General features: G+C 41.4%; 1 protein-coding gene across 1 annotated transcript; it reads left to right on the forward strand.

Annotated features, from left to right (window-relative positions):
• Positions 1-738: 738 nt before the first annotated feature.
• Positions 739-25,693, forward strand: LOC126521354 (8-oxo-dGDP phosphatase NUDT18-like). Its single transcript, XM_050170040.3, has 6 exons — positions 739-942; positions 1,274-1,464; positions 1,753-1,873; positions 6,008-6,242; positions 9,125-9,230; positions 18,088-25,693. The coding sequence occupies exons 1-6, from the start codon at positions 834-836 to the stop codon at positions 18,331-18,333; spliced, it is 1,008 nt and encodes a 335-aa protein (XP_050025997.1). The 5' UTR covers positions 739-833; the 3' UTR covers positions 18,334-25,693.
• The last annotated feature ends 247 nt before the right edge of the window (positions 25,694-25,940 follow it).

The following is a 25,940-nucleotide window of genomic DNA, read 5'->3' on the forward strand; positions in this document are numbered from 1 at the left end:
CGAAGCAGGTCCGCATAATCTGCTGTGAATTATTTATGGGGTCTCCGCCATCGAATGGAAGCTGCATCCTTCTTTTCCCGCGCAGCGACAGAATAGTACGACCCTTCCCACGACATCGCATGATCTTGCATAATTATTCTCTAATCCCACCCCTGGAGAACTGTGCGGTTTGAAACTATGATACGCGTAAATATATAGTTAATGCACGTAAACGTTTCTTATGGAACTGTATAAGTATATTGCTCTGCGTATAGATTTAATGTGTTTGTGTGCACATTGTGCGTGTCTTAAGCCAGGACACTGATCGAATTGGACTGATCGTCAACAGGTGCAATTATCGCATAGTATTATTCCATCGTCACTCCTCATCTTTATTCTCCTCTACTTTCCTGCAAGTAGGACAAAGGCAACACAGTACATGACGATTTGTACCAACACAATCTTCTATATTTTGCGACAGAAAACGAATTTATTTGCGACCGCAGTTACCTGGACGAACACCACCTTTCATTTAAATATTCCGCGGAAAGTGAAATCGTGTTTTGGTTTAGGATGCTTTCTCTTCAACGTTATTGCCCTATCTTTAACTTTGTTATATATTTCAATATAAATTTGTTGTACAAATTTATCCCCATAAAATATTAGTATACTATTTCTAAAAAGTTTTACAAAAGAAACATCTTCCTCTTTTTGCCTTGCCAACGCGGCATCATCATCAGCAGCACGGTTATACCAAAACAAGAAACAGCTCGTGAGTGGTGTGAATGTGAATGCCTTGGGCGTACCTGGAGATCTTTTAATTGGTTCGCATTGTTGAGTTTAACTTCCTGAGGATGGACAAAATAGAAAGCGTGATACACGACACGCTCAAGGGTCTGGCGATAAACGACGATGCAGCCGATATCATAGACTACAGCCTCGCCGATCAAGTGGAGGAGCTTGGTGAGTTGGCTGTCAGCGTGTGGTCGCTGTTTCGGATTTCCATTGCTTCGCTTTTGACAGCCGTAATGGGATCTTGTGTACCAGGAATGGGATAAAAATGTGAGCAAAACGTTTTCAAGTATTGCTATTTATCTATAGAACCAAGGAAAGTAAAGTGACAGTTACTTTTTATAGTCCCGGGTCTCGATTTGTGAGCATGGTGCGATGTACCTCATACGAGGAACTTCGCATTCCTGCATGCTGTAGCAGGTAATAACCTGCGTGGTGCTGTTTTTTTGTGGATTTAAATATTGGCAGTGTTCCACCATTAGTGTATTTTATTATTCCCTAGCTGCTAAAGGAATCGAGTCCGCCGTGCTACCTGACTACAAACCAGTTGTCAAGAAGTCGGTGACTTACATCGTCGCTGCAGTCGCCATCAACGAAAAAGGCGAGGTCCTTATGATGCAGGAAGCGAAAAGTTCTTGCGCAGGCACGTGGTACCTGCCTGCTGGACGAATGGAGCCTGGTGAAAATATCATTGTAAGCTATTGCCTTTTCTAAATTCCGCGTTTTGCCCTTTAATACCCCTGTCACGCTGGCATCTTCAAGCGCGTATGAATCGACTACGATCGAATGCTGTGCAGATAGATCGCTGTTATACGTTATTCTCAAACATGCTTTACTTGGACGCTTCGTGCTGCGTTCGCATTCAAAAATTCGATCCAATGCTGATCGAGCTCAATAAGGATTAGGAGCGCATGTGACTAATATAAGTTACCTTCCTTTGTGTTATGTGATCATAGTGAATTCCCGCTGTTCGCTTTTCAGGAGGCTGCCAAGCGAGAAGTTATGGAAGAAACCGGCCTAGATTTTGAGCCTTCTACACTTGTGATGGTCGAAACAGCGCAAGGCCAGTGGTACAGATTTGTTTTCAGTGGAACGGTAGTCGGTGAGTGTGAAACTTTGTTGCTCATCTACAGCTTTTTAATCCTGAGGTGAAAGCTCTGGCCTCAACTTCACAGATTCAAAATTTCAGCTAGCCTATTTAATTAGATTTTCAAAAAAGGTGAAGCATCAGTGAGATGACTTAGCCACAGCACTAACATAATTATTTAAGTACCAGCAAACTTAAACAAAATGTAACTTGAAGTTCGAAGTTTATTTCAGACAACTAGAAAAAAAATATGTTTAATAGAACTGGCAAACAGGCAAGAAAGCCTGACATTGCACCTGCCTCCTGAAAACCCAAATTCACCCCCGAAATGACATAGTACTCAGTATTACAATGTCAGAAAAGTTATAACAGTGCAAAAAAAAAAAGAAGATAATCGCCATATGACACAAGAAGTACATCAGTACAGTAACGCTTGTGTACATAAATATACGTAAATAAGAATTACCACATTTAAGTCACAAGAAAAGCATGCAAGTCAGGCTAAGAAGATGACAAAATGAATGCAGGCAAATGACAGCAAGATCGATTTTTGCGACTTTCAAATGACACAAAGTGTAAAAAACAAACAGCAAATACTTTTTGACAACATTTCATTTCACTTATACCCTCAAGGCCTCTGAAGGCTTTACAGAGAGAGTGTGTTACAGGTAAATTTGAACAGTAAGTATTACACGAGATAAAAAACATCATAAAAATATAATTTCGCAAGTAATTCAGTAGGAATACAATGAGCAATTACAAAAGCTATAAAAAAAAGGACGATATATACAAGTACATGAAACCACATTCTAGCAAGTAATGTTGGTTAAGGCATCATGAAACAAGAAATTATCGCTGATGGATACAATGTTTGCGGGAAGGTGGTTCCACTCTAGTGACGTCCGAGATACGAATGACTGGGAAATAGTATTTGTGCTACAAGAAGGGACGTGAACCTTGTAAGAATGATCGATGCGATGAGATATTTAGTCTGGAGTATGAATGAATACATCACGCAGTGTTGTATGGTAAAAAATTTTGTGTAATAATGATAAACAGGAAACTTTATGTCGGGCTGCAAGAGATAGAAGAGAAAGGCTAGTTTTTGTAGCTGTTACGCTGGCAGTTCTGTTATAATTTGAAATAATAAAATGAACAGCATTTTTCTGAACTAATTCTAATGCGTTAATTAAGTTTAGGTTATTAGGGTCCCAGACTGATGTAGCATATTATAATTTTGGGCGTATTAATGTTTTATAAAGCAATAATTTCAAAGAGTTTGGAGTCTTAAAAATGTTTTGCCTTAAGTAACCAAGATTGTGGTTAGCATTGTTCACTATATTATTAATGTGGGTTGTCCAGGTAAGGTTGTATGTGATATGAATTCCTTAGTACTTGTACGAAGTTACCTGCTCTAAAGGAAGGTAATTTAAATAGCATACTTGAGAGACATTATGTGTCCTAGATAGATGCATAGCTTTACACTAGTTAACATTTAATTCCATTAGCCATAAACTGCCCCAGTTAGATATTATATCAAGGTCTGATTGAAGACGGTTAGTATCACAATCTGTACTTATTTCTCTAAATATAACACAATCATCAGTGAAGAGATGAATGTTAGAAGTTACTTGTGAAGGAAGGTCGTTAATATATATTGAGAACAACAAAGGACCGAGAACTGATCCTTGGAAAACTCCGGAAGCAACAGAGCACACCGGCGAATTGCAGTCGTTAGCAGTAAAGTATTGTGAGCGATGAACAAGAAAACGTTCGATCCATTTTAAAAGATTAGCATCAATATTCAAATGGGGACTCGAAGTTTGTCACAGACTTGATTTTGAGGAGTCTAAAAATATGCAGTCAGCACATGATGAACAATCAAAAATTCGATGCAACTGATGAGTATGGTTTCCTAAAGCTATGTTGTGCAGGTGAAAAAAATGTGTTATCTTCAAGAAAGTCGACGAGGCTTGTGAATACAATGTGTTCTAGCAATTTGCAACACATGCTGGTAAGTGAGATGGGGTGATAGTTGGTTGCTATGTTCTTGTTACCAGATTTGTGGAGCGGAACCACCTTCCCAACCTTCCACTGATAAGGTAAAGTGGCAGTGTTGACTGACTGTTGAACAATTTTGGTTAGTATAATAGAACTGTATACGGAAATGTTTTTTAGGAACTTAGTGTTAATTGAGTCGAAGCCAGGCGAAGAATCGTAGGCGAGTTTGCCAATAAGTTTAGCAACACCAGATGTATGAACTATTACTGGGAACATGACTGGATAATCATAGTTACGTAACTTGGGAAGTTGCTTATTAGGAGCTCCCGAAAAATTTTTGAGAAAGGCTTCATTAAGGTGAGTTGCAGCACCATTCTTAGGAACAGATTGCCCAGTAGAGTCATCTAATAAGATTAAGTTATCAGAAACAGGTCTAATTATTTTCCAAAATTTTTTAATGCTAGTTTTAAGAATAGATGGAAGAGTAACAGGAAGAAAAGTATGTTTAGCAAGTTTTAATGCTTGAATATATTCGTTAGAAGCCGCCTTGTATGCCATCCAATGAGAAGCACTTGAGGACAACTTAGCTGAGTGGTAGATACGCTTTTTATGGTTAGAAAGTCGTTTAATGCGAGTGTTATACCAGGGGGCTTGTGGGTTAGAAGTTAAGATACGGCTGGGAACATATTTGTTCATTAGTTCACTTACTTTATGAGTAAACATGTCCCAATTAGTTTGCACAGAATAGTCATCAAAGTTAATCAGGAATGTGTCAAGAAACATATGTAACTCGCTATTGATGGCCTCGAAGTTTGCTCTCCTATAGTCGAGTATTGTTTTCTTTTTCCTGATATTTTTCGGATTGCTGGCACTAACGGTAAAATGCATAGCAGAATGGTCACTTAAAGGTGGAAGGAAGGTAATGTTGGAAGTTAGTTTGGGTTCAGTAGTAAGTACTAGGTCGACAGTGTTTGAGATTCCGAGTAGGTTGAGTGACCAATTGTGAAAAGGAAAATGTGGAACATAAATCTAAACATTCTTTGGCTTGAGACGAAAAAAACAGTAATAAGGAGACTGAGTGTTCCATTTAATGTTTGGAAGGTTAAAGTCGCCTAATAAATAAAGGGGCGATGATGGAAAGCGTGATGATAAGTTATTAATTACATCATGCAATTTGCTAACGAATGTGTAACATAACCAGCCACAGTTATGTTATATTTACATAGAACTTTTCTTGGTAATGAAGAGAAAGCCACGGGGGCAGAGCTTCTGCGCATGTCTTACCGTGCCAAGTAGTCCGGCAGCATTTGACAGCGCTTTTGGTTTTTCTTCCACATGTAGTCGTTTCGCATTTGCACAGATGCAGAAAGTAAAAGCTGCAAAATAACTTCAACACTCAGTTGTGTATTTTGTCTTATTTAGTGGTTGTAAATAAGGTGTTTATGTTTTCTCTTCCTCAATTTAAGCTAACGCAAATGGAAATGTGGGACTTTATAAAAAACACTCTTGCTTTTGTGTGCTTTGCCCCAATAGCTTTCGCTTCATTGCCACAGAAAGTTGTCCAGAAGTATAGCTTATTTCCTTTGTGTAATGGCAGAGGCGAACTTATTTTGAGCATTGGTGTCTCGGTGAAACTATGTTTTGGAGTCTGAAAGAACAAAGGGCGGGTGCAGGTGCGTTTCTGTGGGTGTAGCTGGTACTAAATTCTTCAGTGTTCAATGAGAATAGTTATGTACAGTGATATGCAAACAACTCATAATTGCCTATTTTGTACTTTTTGCACTGCTGGCACCATCATTCAAACCCAGCTCAAAAGGATGTGAAGTTGTGCTTTTGGTCTTGGTCTTGAACATAGGCATGTTTGAGTGTAAACTTGGGCAAACGGAGTAAGAGGAGCACCTGTTGTCTTATATGTTCCTTTTACTATGCTTGTCCAACTTTGTGCTCAGTATGCTTGTCATTCATACCTATGGTGTTGCAAAGCTTATATTTGTTTATGACAAAGTTTATATTAATAAGCCAGTGATATTATGACCATTACCAACGGTGAATAAACCTTGGGACCTCCTTCTGTATATGCACAACCATGTATCATTCCTAATGTATGTAATAAACTTGAAATTGAAAAAATTGATTTGCTATTTGCAGGGGGAGAGCTGAAGACGGTGTCGAAGGCAGACGCAGAATCGCTGCAGGCAGCCTGGGTTGGGGATGTGGAACAGCTAAGTCTGCGTTGCAGGGACATCTTGCCCGTGATTGAACGTGCCCGCCTTTACCACAGTACTCATGCCAGCCAGCCATGGCATCCACCCATCTTGCCAGCCCTCAGGCCACATGCCAAGCTCTGCCTGCGCCTGGTCACCATCATTCGCAAAAAGGCCAAGTCAGTATATAGCACAGCCTTTGCTTGTGCTAGTTGAGTGCTTGCATCATTTGTTGCATAGGCTATTTTCTACACGCAGGCTTGTAGAGGTTGTATTCTCTACTGATCACATTTGGGAGCCTACTTTCATCTTTGTGCGATAAACTGTCCACTGCAACACATAATTGGATTGATGGGAATTTTGCCCACATATGTGGCCTGTCAATGACTGTGAGTAAAATATCCTTAAAACAGATTGATCCAGCATGTTGCCCAAGCTCAGCCCTAATGTAGGCTGAGGGCTGTAATGTGATCATTTCCAAGAATTTGATAAAGAGTTGTGATCAGGATTCTAAAGCACAATTAAAGACTCTCCTCAGTAAATGCTGCCCACTGTTACATGGCCAATTTTCAACATGTGCAAGTTAATATAGGCCAAGCTTAGCCCAGACTGAGGGCTGCTGCACAATAATTTTGGAGAATTTCGAGCTTTGGTCTTACTTGACCTAATAATGCAAAGTCTTTTGGGATTAGGTTTCTAAAGCAGAATCAAATTCTCTTCTCAGTACCCCTTTGTGCCAAAAGCAGACAATGAAAAACTCAATGGGCTGCCCCTGTCACGACAATTTTTGACATGCCATAGTAAGCGATTGTAAAACTCATTGCAAATTGATAGCTATAGCATAACCATTTTCAACAATTCGCTCTAGTGTCACCGTTGTCTTGTTGTCATATGTTTTTAACAAAACACATTTGCCACAGACCACATCCCTAACTAATCAGTGTCATTATTTTAGTAGTACCTGTATGTTTTACACCACTTACAGCGGCAATTTTTAGACCCTTTTACAGCCACATCACATCTACCATAAGTAAATGATTGTCCACACCATCCACAATACATCGTTAACATTACCATTTGTCATGGCGCTCTTTGGCCATACCTGGCCCTAGCGTCATAAAACACCACACATAATCATCATCATTTTCAACAATTCCTAACCTAACTCATTCTTGACTTAATCATGCTATGTCAGTACAGATCAGGTCTCTAAAGCATGATCTGAGGCTTTCATTAGTATGCTTCTATACCAAATGAGGACTGTGAAAAGCACAAGTGCTCTTGGCAGATGTGTGGTTGTCAGCCATGTACATTGCCTAATATGTGATATGCTACCGGGGTAACTTGCAAGCTTCACATTACAATGTCTAAGCAGTTTTTTGTAAATGTAACATACCCAGGGTGTCAGAACAAAATGTTTTTCATTCTGGTTTTAGTTTTGTTCTACGAAAAAGTTCTGTTTTGGTTCTGCTCTGGAACGGAAAAAAAAATTATCTGTAACAGTTCAGAATTGTTTTGGTTCACATGCAAAAATTGTCAAAGTAACATACCAGTAAAAACATAGTATTTATTTTTCTCAGTAAGTGAATTATGGATTTGTAGATCATGCTCAGTGCCTTGAGTCAAGGCACAAAGCGTAATCTCAGAAGCAGCACGTTATCGAGTGTACTCACTGAAATGCGAGACCGCTGTTCCGATAAAACAAACTTAAACAAACTAAATAAACAATAAAATTCGGTAACAAAGTCTTGTACCCGTAGAAAACAAGATGATGAGCTCTTCAGCACGCGAGCCCTGGGTTTTGCTACGATGCCGAACTGCTAGTGCACCTAGCGGCAGGCTTAGATTAGTGGAGCGCTTGATTGGCTATCGCTCGCACTATCCCTTCCTGAGATACGCACTTATATGGACCCCTGAGATATGCGCTAATGCTGACATTGCCTGACATTGGTTGTTTCACATTGCCGACTTTCCCCTTGAACCGAAAACAGATAAAAAATATTTTGGTTTCACTCTGAAACAAAATACTAATAAATAACGTTTCATTTACGTTTTTGTTCCAATCAAAAATGCCATTTTCTTTTTTCGGTTTTGGTTTTGTTCTGTTCCAACACACTGAACTCAGTGTAGGTAATACAGTGTTCATCAGAAATACTTTCTTTGTAGCTGTATATACATCCTAGACCTCACGATTGCTTTCTACAGGTCAGTAAGAGGAATGCTGTGTACTTCTGAAGTAATTTGCTTGCCAGCAGATTGATTTAGCCATACACTAGCTGTGATGAAAGGGAGAAGGGTAAGGGCATTTTGCTTGATAAAGGCCTTGCCATATATGAATTATTCAGTTGTAAAAAGAAATGGGAGTTAAATAACGACACTGTGTCCATACACATTGGTTGTAGTATAATTAAACTTTAGCAAAAGAGATTAGAAGAGCATAGCAGGTAAAGAAAATAAAGAAAACTGGGCAGGCTTAGATTATTTGAAGAGGAGTTACTATGATAAGCAGTTAACCTGAAGAAGTTGTCATTGCTTGCTTCACTTCTTGCATTTGCAGGAGCTTCGTCTTTGCTTTGGCATTAGTAGAATCATTCCACTCGATTCCATGTCAGCCATCTCATGACTTCTGTACAAGCTTTGTATTCACCCGTCCTTCAATTGCTTCAGTTTTAGCGCTTTAATATGCCAGATAAGATTCCCTGAAGTCTTTTAAAATTTGCACTGCATATCTTTAGATGTTCGACTCTCTCCATTATAAACCTTGCCTTTGTATCTCTTTCCATTTACCTTCGGCAGCCACTCAAGGCTGGAAACATGATCGTGACTATGTGACATATGTTGCTTAGAAACAAATTTGGTTTCCCAGGACTTACTTGCCTAGCACAGAAAACTGGCAATGCACACCTTTGTGCTATGCAGATCCAAATCGATGAGATAATCAGTATTGATCAAACAATGATAAATACTCTAAACAAGCATTATCACTGTTACAACACAAAATGCATTAAAACAGTAAACAGCTTATACATATGCTCATTTATTATGGTTGACATTTATGCAGCAACCTCCTCCATGTGCTTGTGTCTGAGAAGGGTGTTGCACACCTGCCTACCTGCGAGATCAACCCATCTCGAAGCATTCACACTGCACTCAAACGATTCATCCAGGTAAATTCACGTTTACCCATTTACGCTGTCCTAACTAAATTACGATGCAATTTTTGTACCACTTTTGCAAGGAGTTCCTGAAAAGTCAAGACAATACAGATAAAGGAACTACCATATAGACTCCTATAAGGGCTGCACCCTCAACTTGGGCGACCAAAATTTAGAGAAACGATTTCCAACGGCGAAGAAATTGCATTCGATGTCTTGATGCTGTGTGCACGCATTGGTGAATTTTCGCACGCTGCATACTTCCATGTGCCGATGCTAGATGACAAGAGCTGTGTTCACCTCTAATGCAATGGTACATGGGTGCGCACAAGGTGCTGGCTGCTTCAGCACCATTTTGACCACAAGGCTTGGTCCTGTGTCAGGGCTGCACCTCGTAAAAATGGTGAAGAAAGAAAACACGGCCCTTACCCCAGATTCGGCAGCCAGCAAGGTAGGTCTATACAATCTCCCAGTGATTGTAGGCTCGCCTGGCTTGCTCGTTTGCTTCCGTCGGCATCCATGAAATCAAATTGTATTGCAATTTAAGTGCGACATAATTGTGTACACGTTGTGCTGACCAACATAGGCACTTTGTTACGAGCTGCATGCAGTTAAGTCACAAGTGCCACCAGTCTCTGATTTGATGGCCCAGCGAGCTAGGCCTGCTGGCTGCTAGTTATTGGTGGCTGTTAACGGAGTCAACACTGCGGACTTGGCCTTGCAGAAACATGTGCAGAAACACGTCTATGCTGCCCGTATAGTTGTGTTTATATTGGCATCTTTTGTTTAAAACAAGAGAGCTGTGCAAGCATGTTTGTTTTCACTTTATTTGTGAAGTCATTCCGAGCGCCCATGCAGGGGTGCTAGTTCTGGGCAGAGCTACGTGCTGCTCGCTCATTCGTACCACGTGTCCTGAATCGTCGTATGCGGCAAGTCGGACTCCGATGCGTCATATGACAGATCGCATGCAAAATTGCATTATGTGTCTTGTGCTTAATTCATATGTGACACTTCGCACGTTTGACCAAAATGGCGACTGACAAAGGCTGTGGCTATGCAGATACCTAGGTATGGTGAACTATTGGGCCTCGGCAGAAGTGCAGCTAAGCAATAAATTTATTTCTCCATAAATTGTGACATTTTATGTAATTTAATATGCCATTTTGGAAAAACATTGACAAAAAGCTTTAGCCAAGTGGTCCGGTGAAAATGCATGGAGCGGTGAACAGAGTGAAGAAAGGGAAGCTGCGCTTGCCCAGTAGTTGGTGCCAATTTCAAATCACTCGGAAGTGGAGGGACGGGGGGGGGGAGAGGACAGAGGCGCTTCCACTGGAAGGGGCGCTTGCATGGTTAGGAATGCTTGCTCGGAATTTCATGGTACTATTTTCAGCCCGCCCTTGGAACATATTCAAGCGAGAATTGGATTTCACTATGAATGATCAGTTCATTACCGTAATTACTACATTCTAACATGGGCCTTCTTTCCCGAGAAAATCGGTCCCGAAATTGCCTGCACAATGCGGTTGATACAGAACCAAAACCACGTTTATAGTGTTCATGACAGCCTACCATCAGTCATTGTCAGTGTCATCACAACATGGCGATAGAACAAGTTCTCAAAACTGATTACGATGACGATGTGCTGCTTTTTGTCTTTGATTACAAAAGCTCATTAAAATTAACATTCTTTTACATGCTCACCTAGTGGCAACAAAGTCTTATCACATGCATGGGCGTCCACAGAAAATTTTCTAGGGGTGGGAAGGTGGGGGAGGGGACAGTGCCACTGCCTCAACCCCCCCCCCGCACTATTGTACTTGCCCGTATGAGTAAGCAAGTAAAGGTTTTACTGTTTCCTTAAGAAGGTTAAAATTTTTGATTCTGGGTCATGACATGCTTTGGCAAAGAAACATCAATTGTCAGCAGTGTCGCCGCCCTCACACAAGTTTCGATTGCTATTACAACCAATAAAACAGAAGTGACGATGCCAGTGGGTACTTCATGCTGCAGAGAATGAAAAAATTCACCAATGATTATGATACTCTCTAATGTGAAATTTGAGTGCAGCTCTATACATAATTTCATATCGCTATATATTTGCTGGTACAGACAATCTGTCTCGTGCGGCAAGATGCAATCGGAGCCAAGTGTGGCGTGCCTCGCTAATCGGGAGATCGCGACAGGCAGCGCATGGGTGATGCGTTGGCGCGATTCACGGCAGCCACCGCAGACAGACCTCCGCTCATGCAGTGCTTTGTTTCCATACAGATGACATGCACTACTCTGGTGCCATATCATAGCCATTGTCACCGCAGAGCCCATCTTGCACGGCACCACACTTTTTTTCTCATGCTTTTGCCATACCCTCCTCCTTCGCATTCCACCTCATGGTACCGCTGCACCGTGCAAGCACCCTTTCTTGCTCATGCCTTTACTCATCTTTACTCATCTCCAGCATTGAAAAAAATTGCACCTGTGGACTACATTAGCAGAATTACAATATTTTCTTCAATTAGAAAAACTTGCAAGATGAGAGTTTCCCCTTCTTATAACCTTGAGCCTTTCTGTCTTTAATAAAGGACATTAAATTATTCAATCATAGCTTTTACTTGGGATTCTTGCAGTCCAACTTTTGTTGTTATTTTGATGCGTGACTGGCCCAGGCTGCCTTAAGTGTAATTATTTCTCTTACTATTTTCTGATAATGCAGTGGCTTAGCGCGGAGTGGGACTGTCTTTGTAGCACAATGCAATGGCTTCATGTGAGCATCCGGGCATGCACATTCAAGGTCCGTGTGCAAAGTGACCGTTCTAATTCAGCCAAGTGTAGCGAGGTCAGGAGAAGCTGCCTTTGTTAAACAAAGCCCAATGTTTATAGATAAGAAATTATTGAAACCTAAGTCTCTAGAAACAGAATGCTTGCCCTGCAGATTCTATTGAATCAGAGCTTGAATGCTATCAACAGTCACTCGTCAGTAAACAGAAGCTACAGACGTGTTTTCTTCCAGGCAAATTCAGTGATGACTCAATCTATGAACTCATCTTTGTCCATATTCACTCACTCGTGACGGGAAAAAAAAAATATTATGGGGTTTTACATGCAAAAACCACAATCTGATTATGAGGTACGCCGTAGTGGGGGACTCCAAAAATTTGGACCACCTGCGGTTCTTTAACGTGCACCGAAATCTAAGTACATGGGTGTCTTCGCATTTTGCCCCCATCGAAATGCAGCCTCTGTGGCCAAGATTCATTCCCATCTCCTCGTGCTTAGCAGCCCAATCTTGCGATAGACACTCATCATACAAAGACCATCAAGCCTATTGTTTCGCATCATGTTTTCACTCTTCTCATGGTGCTGAATGAATGCTCGACGGTACAAGTGGTGACAGGCAATGCCAGTGCTACCTTGATTCCATTTGTGACAGCAGAAAAGAATGCCTTTGCCTTTATAAAAAGATCCGGGTAAGATATACTGGAATAGTCACCAGTCCTACCACCCACATCTCATAGCTGCAGATGCTTTGCCCTCTCAAGTTGTCAATGCTGTAAAAGTTAATCAGCGAGCTGTATGAACTCAATACAACTAAAATCTTTCATTAATACAGGATGCATTTGAAGAAGCTTGTAGCTCTTTCCATTGTTCTTTGAGAACCAACAATCCAGTGCAGCAGTGAGTGAGTCCAAGGAGAGTAAAAAACTGAATTGTATGAAGTGGTTGGTTTGCAGGGGCTTTCTAGGCACCTGCGAAGGAATTATCTGATGCATTTTTGAAGAGTAAAAAGGTGCAAGCCAAATATCTGCATTAGGTACTGTACATGCACAATCTGTGTACGTACGATGGTATTTAACCTCATGGTCCTGAAATTCTGGGGGGGGGGGGGTGGCACGACCTCCCTCTTGCCACCTCTTGCAGGACAAACTAGCAAAGTCATTAGTCTAAGTCTGGACCAGCTTCCAATTTGCGATTGTTGCAGAATTTGGTAAATGCAGAATATCAAATGTGCCATGCACCGTATGGCAGACGACATGTTGTTGTTCATACACAGCATTATTATAGTGGTGTCTGGGAGTGATGACAATGGACATTAAGTGTAAGTGTATTTCGATTCTGTGGAAGTAAGATTCACTGGGTTTATCTTTTTGGGATTGCCAGAATAGGGGGCATGCTATGTTCTTCCTGTTAAAAAATTGAATGCATGCTAGATTTTGACTTTGTTTAAAAGTTCTAATGACACTTTACATTAATTTTCTACTTCTCACCCATAAAAGCTGGGTGCATGTTAGATTTGGTGCAACAATGTCGTTATATGTCTCTTGCGCCTCTTTTTTAATTTCACTTGCCAGATAATTTGATCAATTTCGCCGCTCCTGTAGGTCAAATTAATGGAAGTCGGCTGTATTGTCCACATAGCTCTTATGCAGGGTGTTTCACCTAACTTGGATCAAGGATTTAAGAAAAGGCTCAGCCACAGCTGAATAAAACCAATGGCATATGGTTTGCCATCATATGGCGCTCCTTAGAGTATATTTTATAATCCACTTAATTAGTTAATTAACCAAAATCATTTATGCAGAATCTTAATATTCACTTTAGGGCCAAGTGCGTTTCATTGTGCTGTAGAGGGGGTTCAGAAACGACCGATCCAATTTTTGTGGCAATGCACATGCTGTGTGGCTATCTTTTTTGGCGTTTAAAGATAGCCCGCGAAATATGAAATAAAACCTTGTGACTGTGCTCGTGCGCTATCATATTGCAGCACTCTCAACTGTGTGTTGAGCCTATCGCTTATCAGGGACAACAGCGCTCCCTTTCCCTGTGCCACCGCTGAAGATGCTGATGCGCTGTGAAACTGATGCTTAGTGCCGCGGCTGTTCACTTTGCTATTGTCCGCACGCACGGTTCTTTCGCACAAAGCATGGTTGAGGGCGCTGCATAAGTACATTATACTCTTAGAAAGTCTCATGCTAAAGTACTTGCAATAATCATCAGTTATTAAAATTACTCTTAGGTTGCAGCTAGGAGTAAATGCAGCCCACCAATTTATTTCTTTTACGAAACTTTTTGAGTTCATACTTATTCTTGAAATGAGTATTGTTGGTCACGTTATAAAAAGAAAGCGTTTGAAAAACAAAGTGCACAGGGTGTTGCTTTAAATGCACATATTCTTATTGATCCTTTCCTAGCATTTGCATGCCATTCTGAAGAGAGCATGCAGGCTTTCATTTTAATTTTCTGCTGTTTTCACTGCGTGCATCAGTGTACTACTTTGCAGACACGATCATCACTGTGTAAAGCACAGACAATGTGTGCTTGTTTGCAGTGCCCATAACTGGTTAAGATCCTTTCAAAAGTGATGAAAATTGAAAACTCTTTAAAGCTAATGTGTACCCTCTTGTAAAATCATTGTAGCATGATTTGTAAACTGGTGTTTGCAGGCATTTACAGTGTACACCAGATTTCAACTTCACAGCTAGACATTAAACTGAAGGTATAGTAGTGTTGAAGACTACAACCATACCACTCTTGTCCATTTCACCTCACCCATAATTATGTATTTTATTTAATCCTCATCTTTCCTGGACTTAATTCGCTAGTTGTGCCACTTCATTGGCAGCGCTATTATATTGTGAAGTTAGTCTGACGCTTTCATTTAGTTCCTGTTGAAGCCTGCACTGGATGCAAAAAGAAGTGAATTTTGTTAAAATGTTTTATCTAAAGTAATTATGCATTGTTGCCAGGATAAAAGGTGTAGAGTAGAAGCTAATAACTATGTGTATCTGCGTATTGAAATACCAACCGCTGAACCAGCTGCAGTGATGGATAAGGCATGTCGTGGGACTACACAAAGGCAGTGCAACAGTTTTTTTCCCCTAAAGGTGATTGCAGTTTTGAATGTATGATATTGTCTATTGTGCACACAATGTGCAGTGATGGCATGGTTCTGCTTGCTGCTTTGCATTGTAGATGTTTAGTAACAATTTTAATCAGCGATCTAAATAACTAATAAGTAAACGGATAAATTGATGTTGATCCATGAAATAACTGCACCTATAATCAAGTAACTCAGGTATTTTACTAGCCCCTCAGTTTCCCTCCTGATCTCTTCATTTTACAGGGATATATTAGCAATTTTACTGAAGCTAGCTCTCAAAACTGGAGAATGTGAGAAATTTATACCTATGCCCTATCTGCCTTTGCAAAAATGTTTAGAAGGGTTCAATCGTGTCGTGGCTAGCTTTCCCCTGAGTCAACAATGGTGCTCCTAGGAGTGCTTTGTGAACCTTAGTAGCATGTTGCTTGAATCATACAAAAATCTCACGGAGGGTCCTGTAAATACTGTTACGAAGAAGAAGCCCGATGCACAATTGTATTTATAACTATTTACATGGAGAAAGGTTAGTGGTAATTGCGCAGGCTGGTACAAATGTTGCAGCTCCAGGAGACAGTCTACCACTTCCTCTTTGTCTCCCTCTTGTGCGCACGGTGCTGTTCAAGTGCACCGTGACATAAACCTCGGGGCTGGAGCACCGTCCTGGCACTTTTTAGAATGATAGCTAACTAGATGAACAGTATGGCTTTAGGCGGGACACGTGGATGACGTCAGTTCATAGCTGGGATCACCATGGCATGTCTTCAACAGGCGTGATTTCATAGTTTATGCCACTTAATTGTCGCAATACCCGATAGGGGCTGGTATAGCGTGACAGCAGTTTTTGGGACAGGCCGACATGGCGACTTGGAGTCCACAGCAGAATGAGATTTCCAGGAGAGAACTGAAGGTTCCAGTGGTGACTGTCGTAGTGAGTCTTTTGTGATGCCTGAGCCGCTGTAAGTCGATCACAGGCAATCTAGCGAGCCATACGAGCCCGACCAACGGTGTCATAGGCATATTCCGGGGTATGTTGCGACACCTTCATGTCGCGACACCGAAAGTAGCAAGGTGTCAAAAGGTAGAGTGGGATGGCAACGAACAAGAGGTAGAAAAGCGAGAAACCCGTGGTATCATGACATGACGAATTGTACGCAAATGTCGTGTAAGGCAAAGTGCTGTTCCAATCACGATGGTCTTCTGAAACGTACATAGACAACATCTCTGTAAGGATGTGGTTTAGTCATTCAGTCAGTCCGTTTGTTTGTGGGTGATATGCGGTTGCGAGCTTCTGTTTGGTGGAGCAGGAAGGAAGTATGTCTTCGACAACTTGAATCAGGAAGTAGCGGCTTCGATCTGTCAGCAACTGCCTTGGCGTGCCATGGTGAAAAATCATGTTTTGAAGTAAAAAGCCTGCTACATCTGTAGCACAGTTGGTGGGCAGGGCACGTGTAATGGCATACTGCTTCGCATAGTCTGTGGCAACGGCTATCCATTTCTTTCCTTTTATGGATGTGGGGAAGGGGCCAAGAAGGTTCATGCCCACATGGAAGAAAGGCTCCATTGGAACATCGATTGGAGGAAGATGGCTAGCAGGTTGCGCACATGGACTCTTTCAGTGCTGGCAGGGGTCGCAAGTTGCAATGTAACGTCGCACAGAGCGGTAAAGGCCTGGCCAGAAGAAGCGACATCGAACTCTGTTGTAACTGCAGCAGGTGCCAAGGTGTTCGTCAGTGGGTGCGTCATGGAGCTCAGCAAGAACAGTAGAATGGAGATGACAAGGGACAACTAGCAGTAAATCTGGTCCATCATAGCTGATGTTGTGTCGATAAAGAATGTGGTCATGGAGCACAAACATTCTGATTGAGCGATCTGATTGTCCTGAAGTCAAGTGCTCAATGATGGACCAGAGGGAGCTGTCCTTTCACTGCTCAGTAACAATGTCGCGAAATTCAGAAATGGCCAGAAGGCAAGTGTTGGTATCCTGTTCGTCGTTGTCAGGAAGATCGACTTGATGACGAGACAAGCAGTCGTCATCTATGTGTAAGCGACCAGACTTGTACATCACAATGAAAGAAAACTCCTGAAGTCTGAGTGCCCAGCGACCAAGGTGGCCAGTTGGATCTTTCAATGACAATAGCCAGCACAGTGCATAGTGGCCTGTGATGACAGAAAATAGGTAGCCAAACAGGTAAGGGCAAAATTTAGCCACTGCCCACACCGGAGCGAGGCACTCATGCTCAGTGATAGAAAAATTGCGCTCTGAAGGGGACAAGAGGCGACTGGCGTGGGCAATGACGCGCTCGACTATATCTTGAATTTGGCTGAATTACACTTTTGGTTAGCATCTTGTCTACTTTAGCTTGGATAGTGTAGCGTTCTGCATGAGACACACGATCAGGTCGTCGGCGGATACGACTAGCATCACCGGTGTCAATCTTATGGGTAACAATGGAAATCTGTCCCAGCGGGCAATCCTCAGAGTCAGAGATGTCATGATAAGACACCATAATGTTACAAAGAACTGCAGCTTGTTCAGAAAGCAGGTCTTCAGTGATCATCTTCTGCAATATGCCAAGATCAGACGTTGCGGAACTTATCGGACAGCAGGTGGCTGCAGATGAGCACGGAACATCTAATACAGGCTGGTACAAAGGTCACAGCTCTAGGAGACAGTCTACCACTTCCTCTTCGTCTCCCTCTAGCATGCACGGTGCTGTTCAAATGCACCGTAACAATACCGATGGCGATATTTTGCTGAATGAGCCAAGAGGTTAAACTAGTTATAGTTGAATTTTGATCTAACAAACGCAGACATGATGGATTATCAGATAAGCAAAGTAGATCAAAAATGTTTCTGGCTGATATCAGTATGTAACGAATATATGTGCTTGTAACGAATACTGGGTATGAAGAAGGTGTTTCAATGTTGGATGTGACTCTGTTATAGTGAGGTGTGCGTGGCTGTGGTAAGTTCTGCTCAATTTCTGTTTCCAGAACATGTTCAGCTCAGAACCACCACCTCACAAGCCACTTGGTGTGCTCTCTCTGGAGCATAATGGAACTGCAGGAGGAGGAGAACAGGATGGCATCTGCCTCTGCGTGCTGGTGTCGTGCAAGGCTTCTGTCGAGGAGGTGGCGCTGACCCCGGGATACACCTGGCTCGAAGTGAGCTCACCACTCTCTGAAAAGCTGCTTGCGCGCACAGGCCGGAACATGGCAGTACACCTGAAGGTGCAGTGAAGGCTGGCACGTACGGTGGCTGGGATTACTTAATGCTAACTGGCACAACTTATTGTCACTGTCTTTCTGCCTTCTTTTTGGGGCTTCCATTTGTTTGAGCGCTGATTGCACATGTGAATGTAGAACTGGAGACGCTGCACTGGTGCTGCTGGAGTGTGCCGGCACATCTTTCTGTAACTGTACCATCTTGTGACTCTAAAGAGACAAGCGTCTACTTTTCTTTTCTTCCAAAATCTGAGTGGCAGTTAACTGTTTGTACTGAGGTACCACAACCACTTCACAGTTAATAGTCACAAGAGCCGGTGCATTTATTTTATAAGTTCTTTAGCATTTGTCTCAAGAATTATGTGGTAGGAAAGCCAGCAGTGTGGTTTTTATCGTAGTGCCGTGTGCTGGGAATAGGGAAACTGATAGCATTAACATTAATGGTGCAGGTGAATGGTGGTAATCACAGAGCACTTTCCCTTCCATTGTATGACTAACCTCATGTAGCCCTGGGCTCAACTATTGTTCTGTTGCTCTGGCATGGCAGTCTAGATCATGCTGATTTGTTCACACCACCTGATAGATCCATTGAAGATGCATCACCTGTTCCCATTCGCAATTTTGGGCTGGTGTATTTTGCTGTTGCTTGTTGTTCCTTTGTTAAGTAGGAAATGTAGTGGCCTGCGTTTCCAGGCTACATACAAGAACTCACCCCACTAATGTTATCATATTGACGAAAGCTTTCTTTTTATGCTTCAGAACTTAGTGCGAACTTGTCTGATGGACGTGTGTCAATCATGTAAGTAGCATGTGTACATTTAGAAGGGTATGCGGCAGATGGGAGGTATGTTGTGACTTCCTTTGCACTGCATTACTGACTCTTTCAAATAGAGAGGCATTACTCCAACTAACCATCATTACCTCACATATCCTTGACTCTCTGTGGTTGCAGCTGATTGTTAACTGAAGGTGCTCCTCTTGTATGGTGTGAAACGCACTCTTGCAATTCAGTTTATGTTTTGTGAACCACTGTATGTTAACTGGAAGTTATCGCAGTGGTTGAATAAGGGTTGTCACTGGAGCCAAGGTTCTGACAACTGGACTTGTCCTTATTAGGACAACTGCTTTCCTTGGTCGCAATTGTGCGGTGTCCTAGATGAAAACCAGGTATGTTACTGATACTACAGTGGTTCACTACTGTACGTTGCTTGAAAGGATTGATAAACTTGGAGCATGAAATTATTTGGGTAGAAATGTTCACATGACCATATATACAGCCAAACCCACTTGATACCAGTTTTAACAATATATTGCATATAACAATGAAGAGCCGATTCACCGTCAACTATTATAGGTATGTGTTGTATGGTTAACAAAACCACTCATTATAATGCTCCCATGTCGCGTTATTGTTATTAACAATTAAATCTGCCTACTGGGTGTGTACGCAGAGAGAAAACAAATTAAGCAAAATCCGGCAAAAAAAAAAATAGAAGGAAAGAAAAAAAGGAAGAGCGCAAGGCACTTTGGTACGCCATCTTGGTGCCACTCGCACCTTGGTGCCGTGCATCCCACACGGCATGCCTTCTTTACATTACATTGCCGGTGTAGTGCGCCCCTCTCCTGTTTCCCTGCCACCCTCTCGCCGACATCGGAGGGATGGAAGGGAGAGGGGCAAGTAGGGCATGTTGTGCGGGTATGTGGCACAAAAGCAAGTGTAGCAAAGTGACTCGCGTTTCTTTTTTCTTTGAGGCAACGCGACTAACACATGCCTCGCAGGGTGTGCATCACCAAGTTGGGTGTGGCGAAGTGGCTCGAATGCTTTTTTTCTTTTCCTGAATTTCGTGTTCCATTTTGTTTCGCTACATGCACCCAGTGCCCAGATTTAATTGTTATTACCAATAGTGCGGCACGGGAAGATTGTAGTAAGTGGTTTATTTTACCACAGAACACACACAAAAGTTGAAGGTGCAGCAACTGTTCGCTGTTACATTCAAGTACATATTGTGAAAACCTGTAATGCTATAAGTGGGTTTGAAGTATAGCCATGAAAAATGAGATGCAGTCTTTTTCAACTTAATTCATAAGAGGAATACCATTACTAAATGCATCAATGTTGGGTTGTATACAAACTGTTAGTGAGGGAGGGGAGCTGAATGAAGTGAAATCAAAATGTAGTAGCAGTGGTGAAACAGCTGCGCAAATTGCACCAAACTGCACCGAGGGTGGGCTTCTACGCCATCCTGCGCGAAAACTTCATTTTAGCTGCAAATTGTGCCGAGCCTGCGCCAAAATGAGCATATGAGCGAAACCCTCCTTCCGTCGATGCTTTGCAGCTAGCAAAACTGAAATCAAAGCCAACAACACGCTATCATCACCATCGTAGAAGGAATCAGAGACCGGTCAGAGTTGGCCGGTTTGTCATTCCCGCATTTTTCTTGACGGACTTAAATGTGGTGCCGCTATGCCGTCTTGCTGACACTTTATTTCGGTGTTTATCGAAGCCGTGTGATACCGTGGAGTTTGCCAAATGAGGCTGTCGCATTCTAGGATTAAAGGTTAGTTTTTTTCACTGTCTGTTGGTGATAGCAGGGTTTTATGAAACAGCCATTGTGATCTGAAAAAACACGTGGTGAATAGTTTAGAATGGTATTCGCGAGCACATGTCGGCTTTCACATGTCTGAGTTAATGAATAGATTATGATTTATGATAGTAACACCAGTTTTACTGCTCGTATGGATATGGGACTGGTTATTAATTTTGCATTATGTATAAGCACTCAACTTGAACACATGGGGACCGTTGAGAAAAAAAAAAAATGAGAACTGTGTGAGTATTCGTCGCTGGCCTTAGTGCATTCTGCAGTTTATATGTATTCTTGAACTTATTTTCCATGACCTGATATCACGACCAATTTTCACATCATTTCGCACTTGCGACTTAGCTATCAGTGTGCCCCGAAGTTCGTGACCTGTCGGAGTAGCCTTTCAATGGCTATGGGGTTGCGCTGTTGAGCTCGAGATTGCGAGGTTGCTTGCGGCTGTGGCAGCCGCATATTGATGAGGGAGAGATGCAAGAATGTTTTGAATGCAAAAATTGCAAAGGTGCAAAAATAAAATTTGTTTGCACAACTTTTTTATGTTGTGCAGTTCTCTATTTGATTCAGCCAAACGAGACAAAGCGAGAACCTACGATATTGTTTATTGCTTTTGATAGCCGCAGATTTATGAGGGCTGAGGTCGAATATGGTACACGGTGAGAGCCTACACTTCGATGGCGGCCACTGTTTGTTGACGCAAAACTATTGTGTCGTGAGCAAATGCAAAACCCTCTTTGCATCTCGTGCAGGCGCACTTGCACTGACGCCAATTATATATTTGAAAACTGCCGTATGCGTGTGGCATGACATGAGTGTTTTGCATGATGTCATGTTCATCGCACATGCGCATACTCGATTGGTTTTGCAGTGAGCCTTTGCTCACAAGCCATGACTGTCGCATTGTGTTGAATCCTTGGTTCATAAACTCGCGTTTGTTGACGATCTGCCTGTGTTGCCTTCTCCACGCCATATCGGAGAGCCAACGAACCCGGCCGCAGCGCCCTTTTTGTGTCACGGTGTGAAGGACCATTGCATTCTTTTGTGACTGCGCTCACAAGGTGAGCCTCGCTCAAACCCGTCTCCACAGCATATCGACTACATCAATTAAAATTTGCGTGTTATATGATAAGCATATGTGCGTTCGACCCTGCACCAAAAGTGCTTGCTGCTGCTCCAAATTGGCTTTTGCCTACGCCAGGAATTGCACCGAAAGCTGAAATGGCTGTTCCACCACTGAGTAGAGGACCAGTGGCTCACCCGGCTGATACTGTTGTTGTTGTTGTTGCTTCAAAACATGGCTCGTACCCACGAGCGGGTTTGGCTTATGCAGTGTATTCTCAGTGAAAAAGTGATGATTATTATCATATTTTTATGCTTGCATGTGTGCTCATGGTTAATCAATCTGGCAGCTGCTCTGAAATCATCCCTAAGTTGTCTGGAGCACTACATGTATTGTCGTCTCACTTATTCCGGTTACTCTGTGATGTTGTCGAAAAGAAAGGAAAAAAAAAAAGAAGAAATGAGAGGACATTCCAGTATGTGATAGGGCTGATTTTACTGGTACATTATTTTTCTATATTTTACAACGGAGACAAAGCTTGTGTTTTGGTTTGGTGTTCATTGTTAAAGAATGAAACAATACAGTAAGAAGCATTAAAAAAAGAATAATCCAATTGTATAAAACCTTGGGTTATTTTTCAGTAGATGTACTTGGTACATGCCTATGATCACATTGTTCTTTGGTTGTGATACAGGAATAGTAAGCTTATGAAAGCAGTGATGGATAAATTATCTCCATAATATGATCATAAGCAAGAGATATTAAGGTGGGAAATTGGGCGAGCTAGGGAAGGTTCAAGTGTGAAAGCATGAATGAAAGGGTACTTCGTGTGCTTTTTTTATTGTTCATGTACCCCTATTCATCCCATCCCTTTTGTGCCTTGGCCATGAATACAAGTCAACTTGTTTTTTTCCCTTTTCTTTTTCTGATGTGTCTGAAAAAAAAGAAAGTTAATTTAGAGGCAGTACGGGTAGAAAGAACAAATGGCCTCAGATTTGATTTAGTGACTTAGGGGCTGACATAAGTTGGAGTGGATTTATGCAACTCGGAATAATTGATTCTTTCTGTGTTTTGTATAAATAGCGTTGTACTAGCCACCTGCATGTAACCAGTGACACAAGGTATCACTTGTCACCTATATTTTGGCTGAGCTTTAATTTGGAACACCGCATCACGCTAGAGCAGTGTACAAGTTTCAGAAGCATAACTTATCACCGTTTAACAAGCAAGACAGAGAAAAAGGCATCTGAAGATTATTTGTGCTGCACTCACCTTTTGACAATTAAAAGTTAACTTCACAATTTCACAATTAAAAATTAAAATATATTTCACATATTTTATTAGAAGTCCGAAATTTGTCTTGTATGAAAAAGATGTCTTCTTACAGATGGCTTTATCCAGCGAGAAGTTTCTGAATACATCTTGTAGTAAGTAGATTTATTGGTAATCAGATCCTGTCTTTGCTGCGCCCTTATGGCGTCTCTAGTTTTCCTCGTCCATACTGAAATAAAAGCAATGCCCTGCATTCACTTGAGACAATGCCTATCACACTTAGCCCATAATTGTGCCGAGATTTTCGATTGACATGGCCACAAGATTGTGTGACATAACCATAATCAAGGAGGCCATAGTAGTGGTGCATTGGTATCATTCTCTGCCACCAGACAATGCCACTGCCCTGTAAGCAATGAGATTCTCAATTTTTTTGCTTTTGCTGGAATAGCCAGTAGCCATTGCATTTACTCTTGTGTAAAAGCAAAAAACAACACAAGCAGTATTTGCAAGGGGATGAATTGCAGGCTTTAGGCTGCATGTACAGAGACAATATTTGGCTCTGATACTTGCTAATGTGTTCATCAAGGAAATATGTTTATTTGCCATATTCAGGAAGTGTTGCACGGTTCCTTTAGAAGATTTGTTTTGTACTAGTATTTGCTTTTCAACATGTCCTGTAAACAGAGCCTAAGGAGTGATTTATCAATGGGTGTTTATGACACTACACTGAATATATACTAGAGGTGTATCCCTCATTTAACAAACTTAAACGAAGAACCAGGTAAGCAAATCATTTTGCTGACAATTTGTTCCTTTCCACACCAGTGATACATATACAATACTCTTAAAAGGCTGCAATTTTATCTTACCTTTTGAATATGTCTAAAAAAATTGCTGTTCATTACTTTAGAAAAGAAGGAAACATTTTTGTTCCATTTTGTGTATTATTACACCTGTGTGCTGTTCTGAGTGCAATTTGGCTTTGTATAACGCTGCCTGTATATTAAATTTTGTTTTTCTGCGGTGTTATTAGACCGTATCTTGCTTTGGCATTTTCTTTTTGATATCATCATCTTTTTTCTCCCCAATTATGTTGAGTCATCATATCACACTGATAGTCGATTCTGAGCTTGGTATTCCTAGCTGTTTCGCTGTGGTGACGGTGATTTTAAATACCAGGCGTTTAGGTTTAGGTTCTATAGTGAGTGTTCTTTGTCATCTTATGTTGTCAAGCAGTTAAACCAGCAGATTTTATTTTTTCTTCACTAACATGAATTTTTTTGAAGAGGTTCAGGTTCCATTTTCATTTTGCTGCTTGGAGTGTTTTGTTTAAACTGTGATAGCACATGTGGGCAGTGTTTGTATTTGATATGAGGTCTGTGTGAGCGTTTTCCCTTGGCATATCTGTTTGCACAATGTCTACTCAATACTATGCATTCATACATATGACGTATAGTTAATGTGTTATGAAGTGGATTGCTGTGTTCTGTGTTGATTGTTATTGATGAGCTTTGGGAAATGACATGTATTTATTAATATTGCTGCAATATTGACTTATATTTATTGTTTTGATGTGCCTGCTGATTGCACTGCTTCTTTAACACTTCTTTGAACCAGCTCACAGCAAACTCACATGGATTGGCCGGTGCTTTTTTCATTGTTTTGTCCTACAGACTGTGGTGTATTTTGTGCCTACTCATGCCAGACTGTAGCGTAATGTGTGCCTTAAAGTGCCTTAAATGACTAACATGCATATTGTCCAGTTTTTTATGTGGCACTCTCCTCTTCATACTCATGCTGTGTGCAACGTTCCTGCCAAACATGCTATGGAGTCTAACCTCGACATAATGACCATGAGTATAATGAGTTATCAGATATGACGAAATAGCACTAACATGTTTCTTACCATTGTCAGCATGTGATGAATATGCCTATAAACAAAAATTGAATATAATGAAGGTATTTCTGTCAGGTGCGATTTTGTTATAACGAGGTTTACTGCATCTGAATATGCCGAACTGCACAAGAAAGTTGCATTCAGTTTGTGTTTTTACAATTATTTAAGTAGTCTGCAGCACAATCGTCTGTTGGTTAAGGCAATTTACTATTTCTTCACAGGCAAGAAATTCCAACAAGATGTAACTCTGATGCATGCTTGAAAGGAAATCTGTGTGAGACTGCTTAGTTACCATGCCATGCCAAAATGTTCTACAATTAATTATTGAAACATGCTGAATACTCATTCACACGTCAGTGTGTTGCAAGAGCTTGATAACCTCGTGTTCATTATCTATAGGCATGTCCAATCATCTTGCCTTCATATGTTTGTTTCTACGTTATTGTGGTGAAATGGATAGCACTATGTACACCTTGCTATTTTACTCTTGTTTTGTGATGGGGACCATGTGGCTATCCTAATAAACCTGTTATTTATGGTCAAGTGGGTGTGTTGATTTCTCTCTTTATGCAGTTTGTGACCGATGACCTTTGAATAGAAAATATTTGCTTGCCAGAATAAATTGTTTTAAACTCCTGGGTATGCAGGAAAAGAATGTATATCTGGATGGCTTACATGTGATCATCACATTTTGTGAAAGAGAATGTGCAGAAATCTTTGACTTTGAGTGTGCTTGGATGAACGTTCCAGCATACATAAAGATTGTCATGCCTCATAGCCTCATGGCCAA

Source organism: Dermacentor andersoni, chromosome 6 (genome assembly GCF_023375885.2).
Source record: "Dermacentor andersoni chromosome 6, qqDerAnde1_hic_scaffold, whole genome shotgun sequence".
Taxonomy (NCBI): Eukaryota; Metazoa; Arthropoda; class Arachnida; order Ixodida; family Ixodidae; genus Dermacentor; species Dermacentor andersoni.

What these genes read in the sequence shown, in the direction of transcription:
- LOC126521354 (XM_050170040.3), top strand. Translation starts at nt 834, where the DNA reads ATGGACAAAATAGAAAGCGTGATACACGACACGCTCAAGGGTCTGGCG. An exon ending in AGCCTGGTGAAAATATCATT is followed by an intron (nt 1,465 to 1,752) that starts GTAAGCTATTGC and finishes TTCGCTTTTCAG; the next exon opens with GAGGCTGCCAAGCGAGAAGT. An exon ending in CACTCAAACGATTCATCCAG is followed by an intron (nt 9,231 to 18,087) that starts GTAAATTCACGT and finishes TTCTGTTTCCAG; the next exon opens with AACATGTTCAGCTCAGAACC.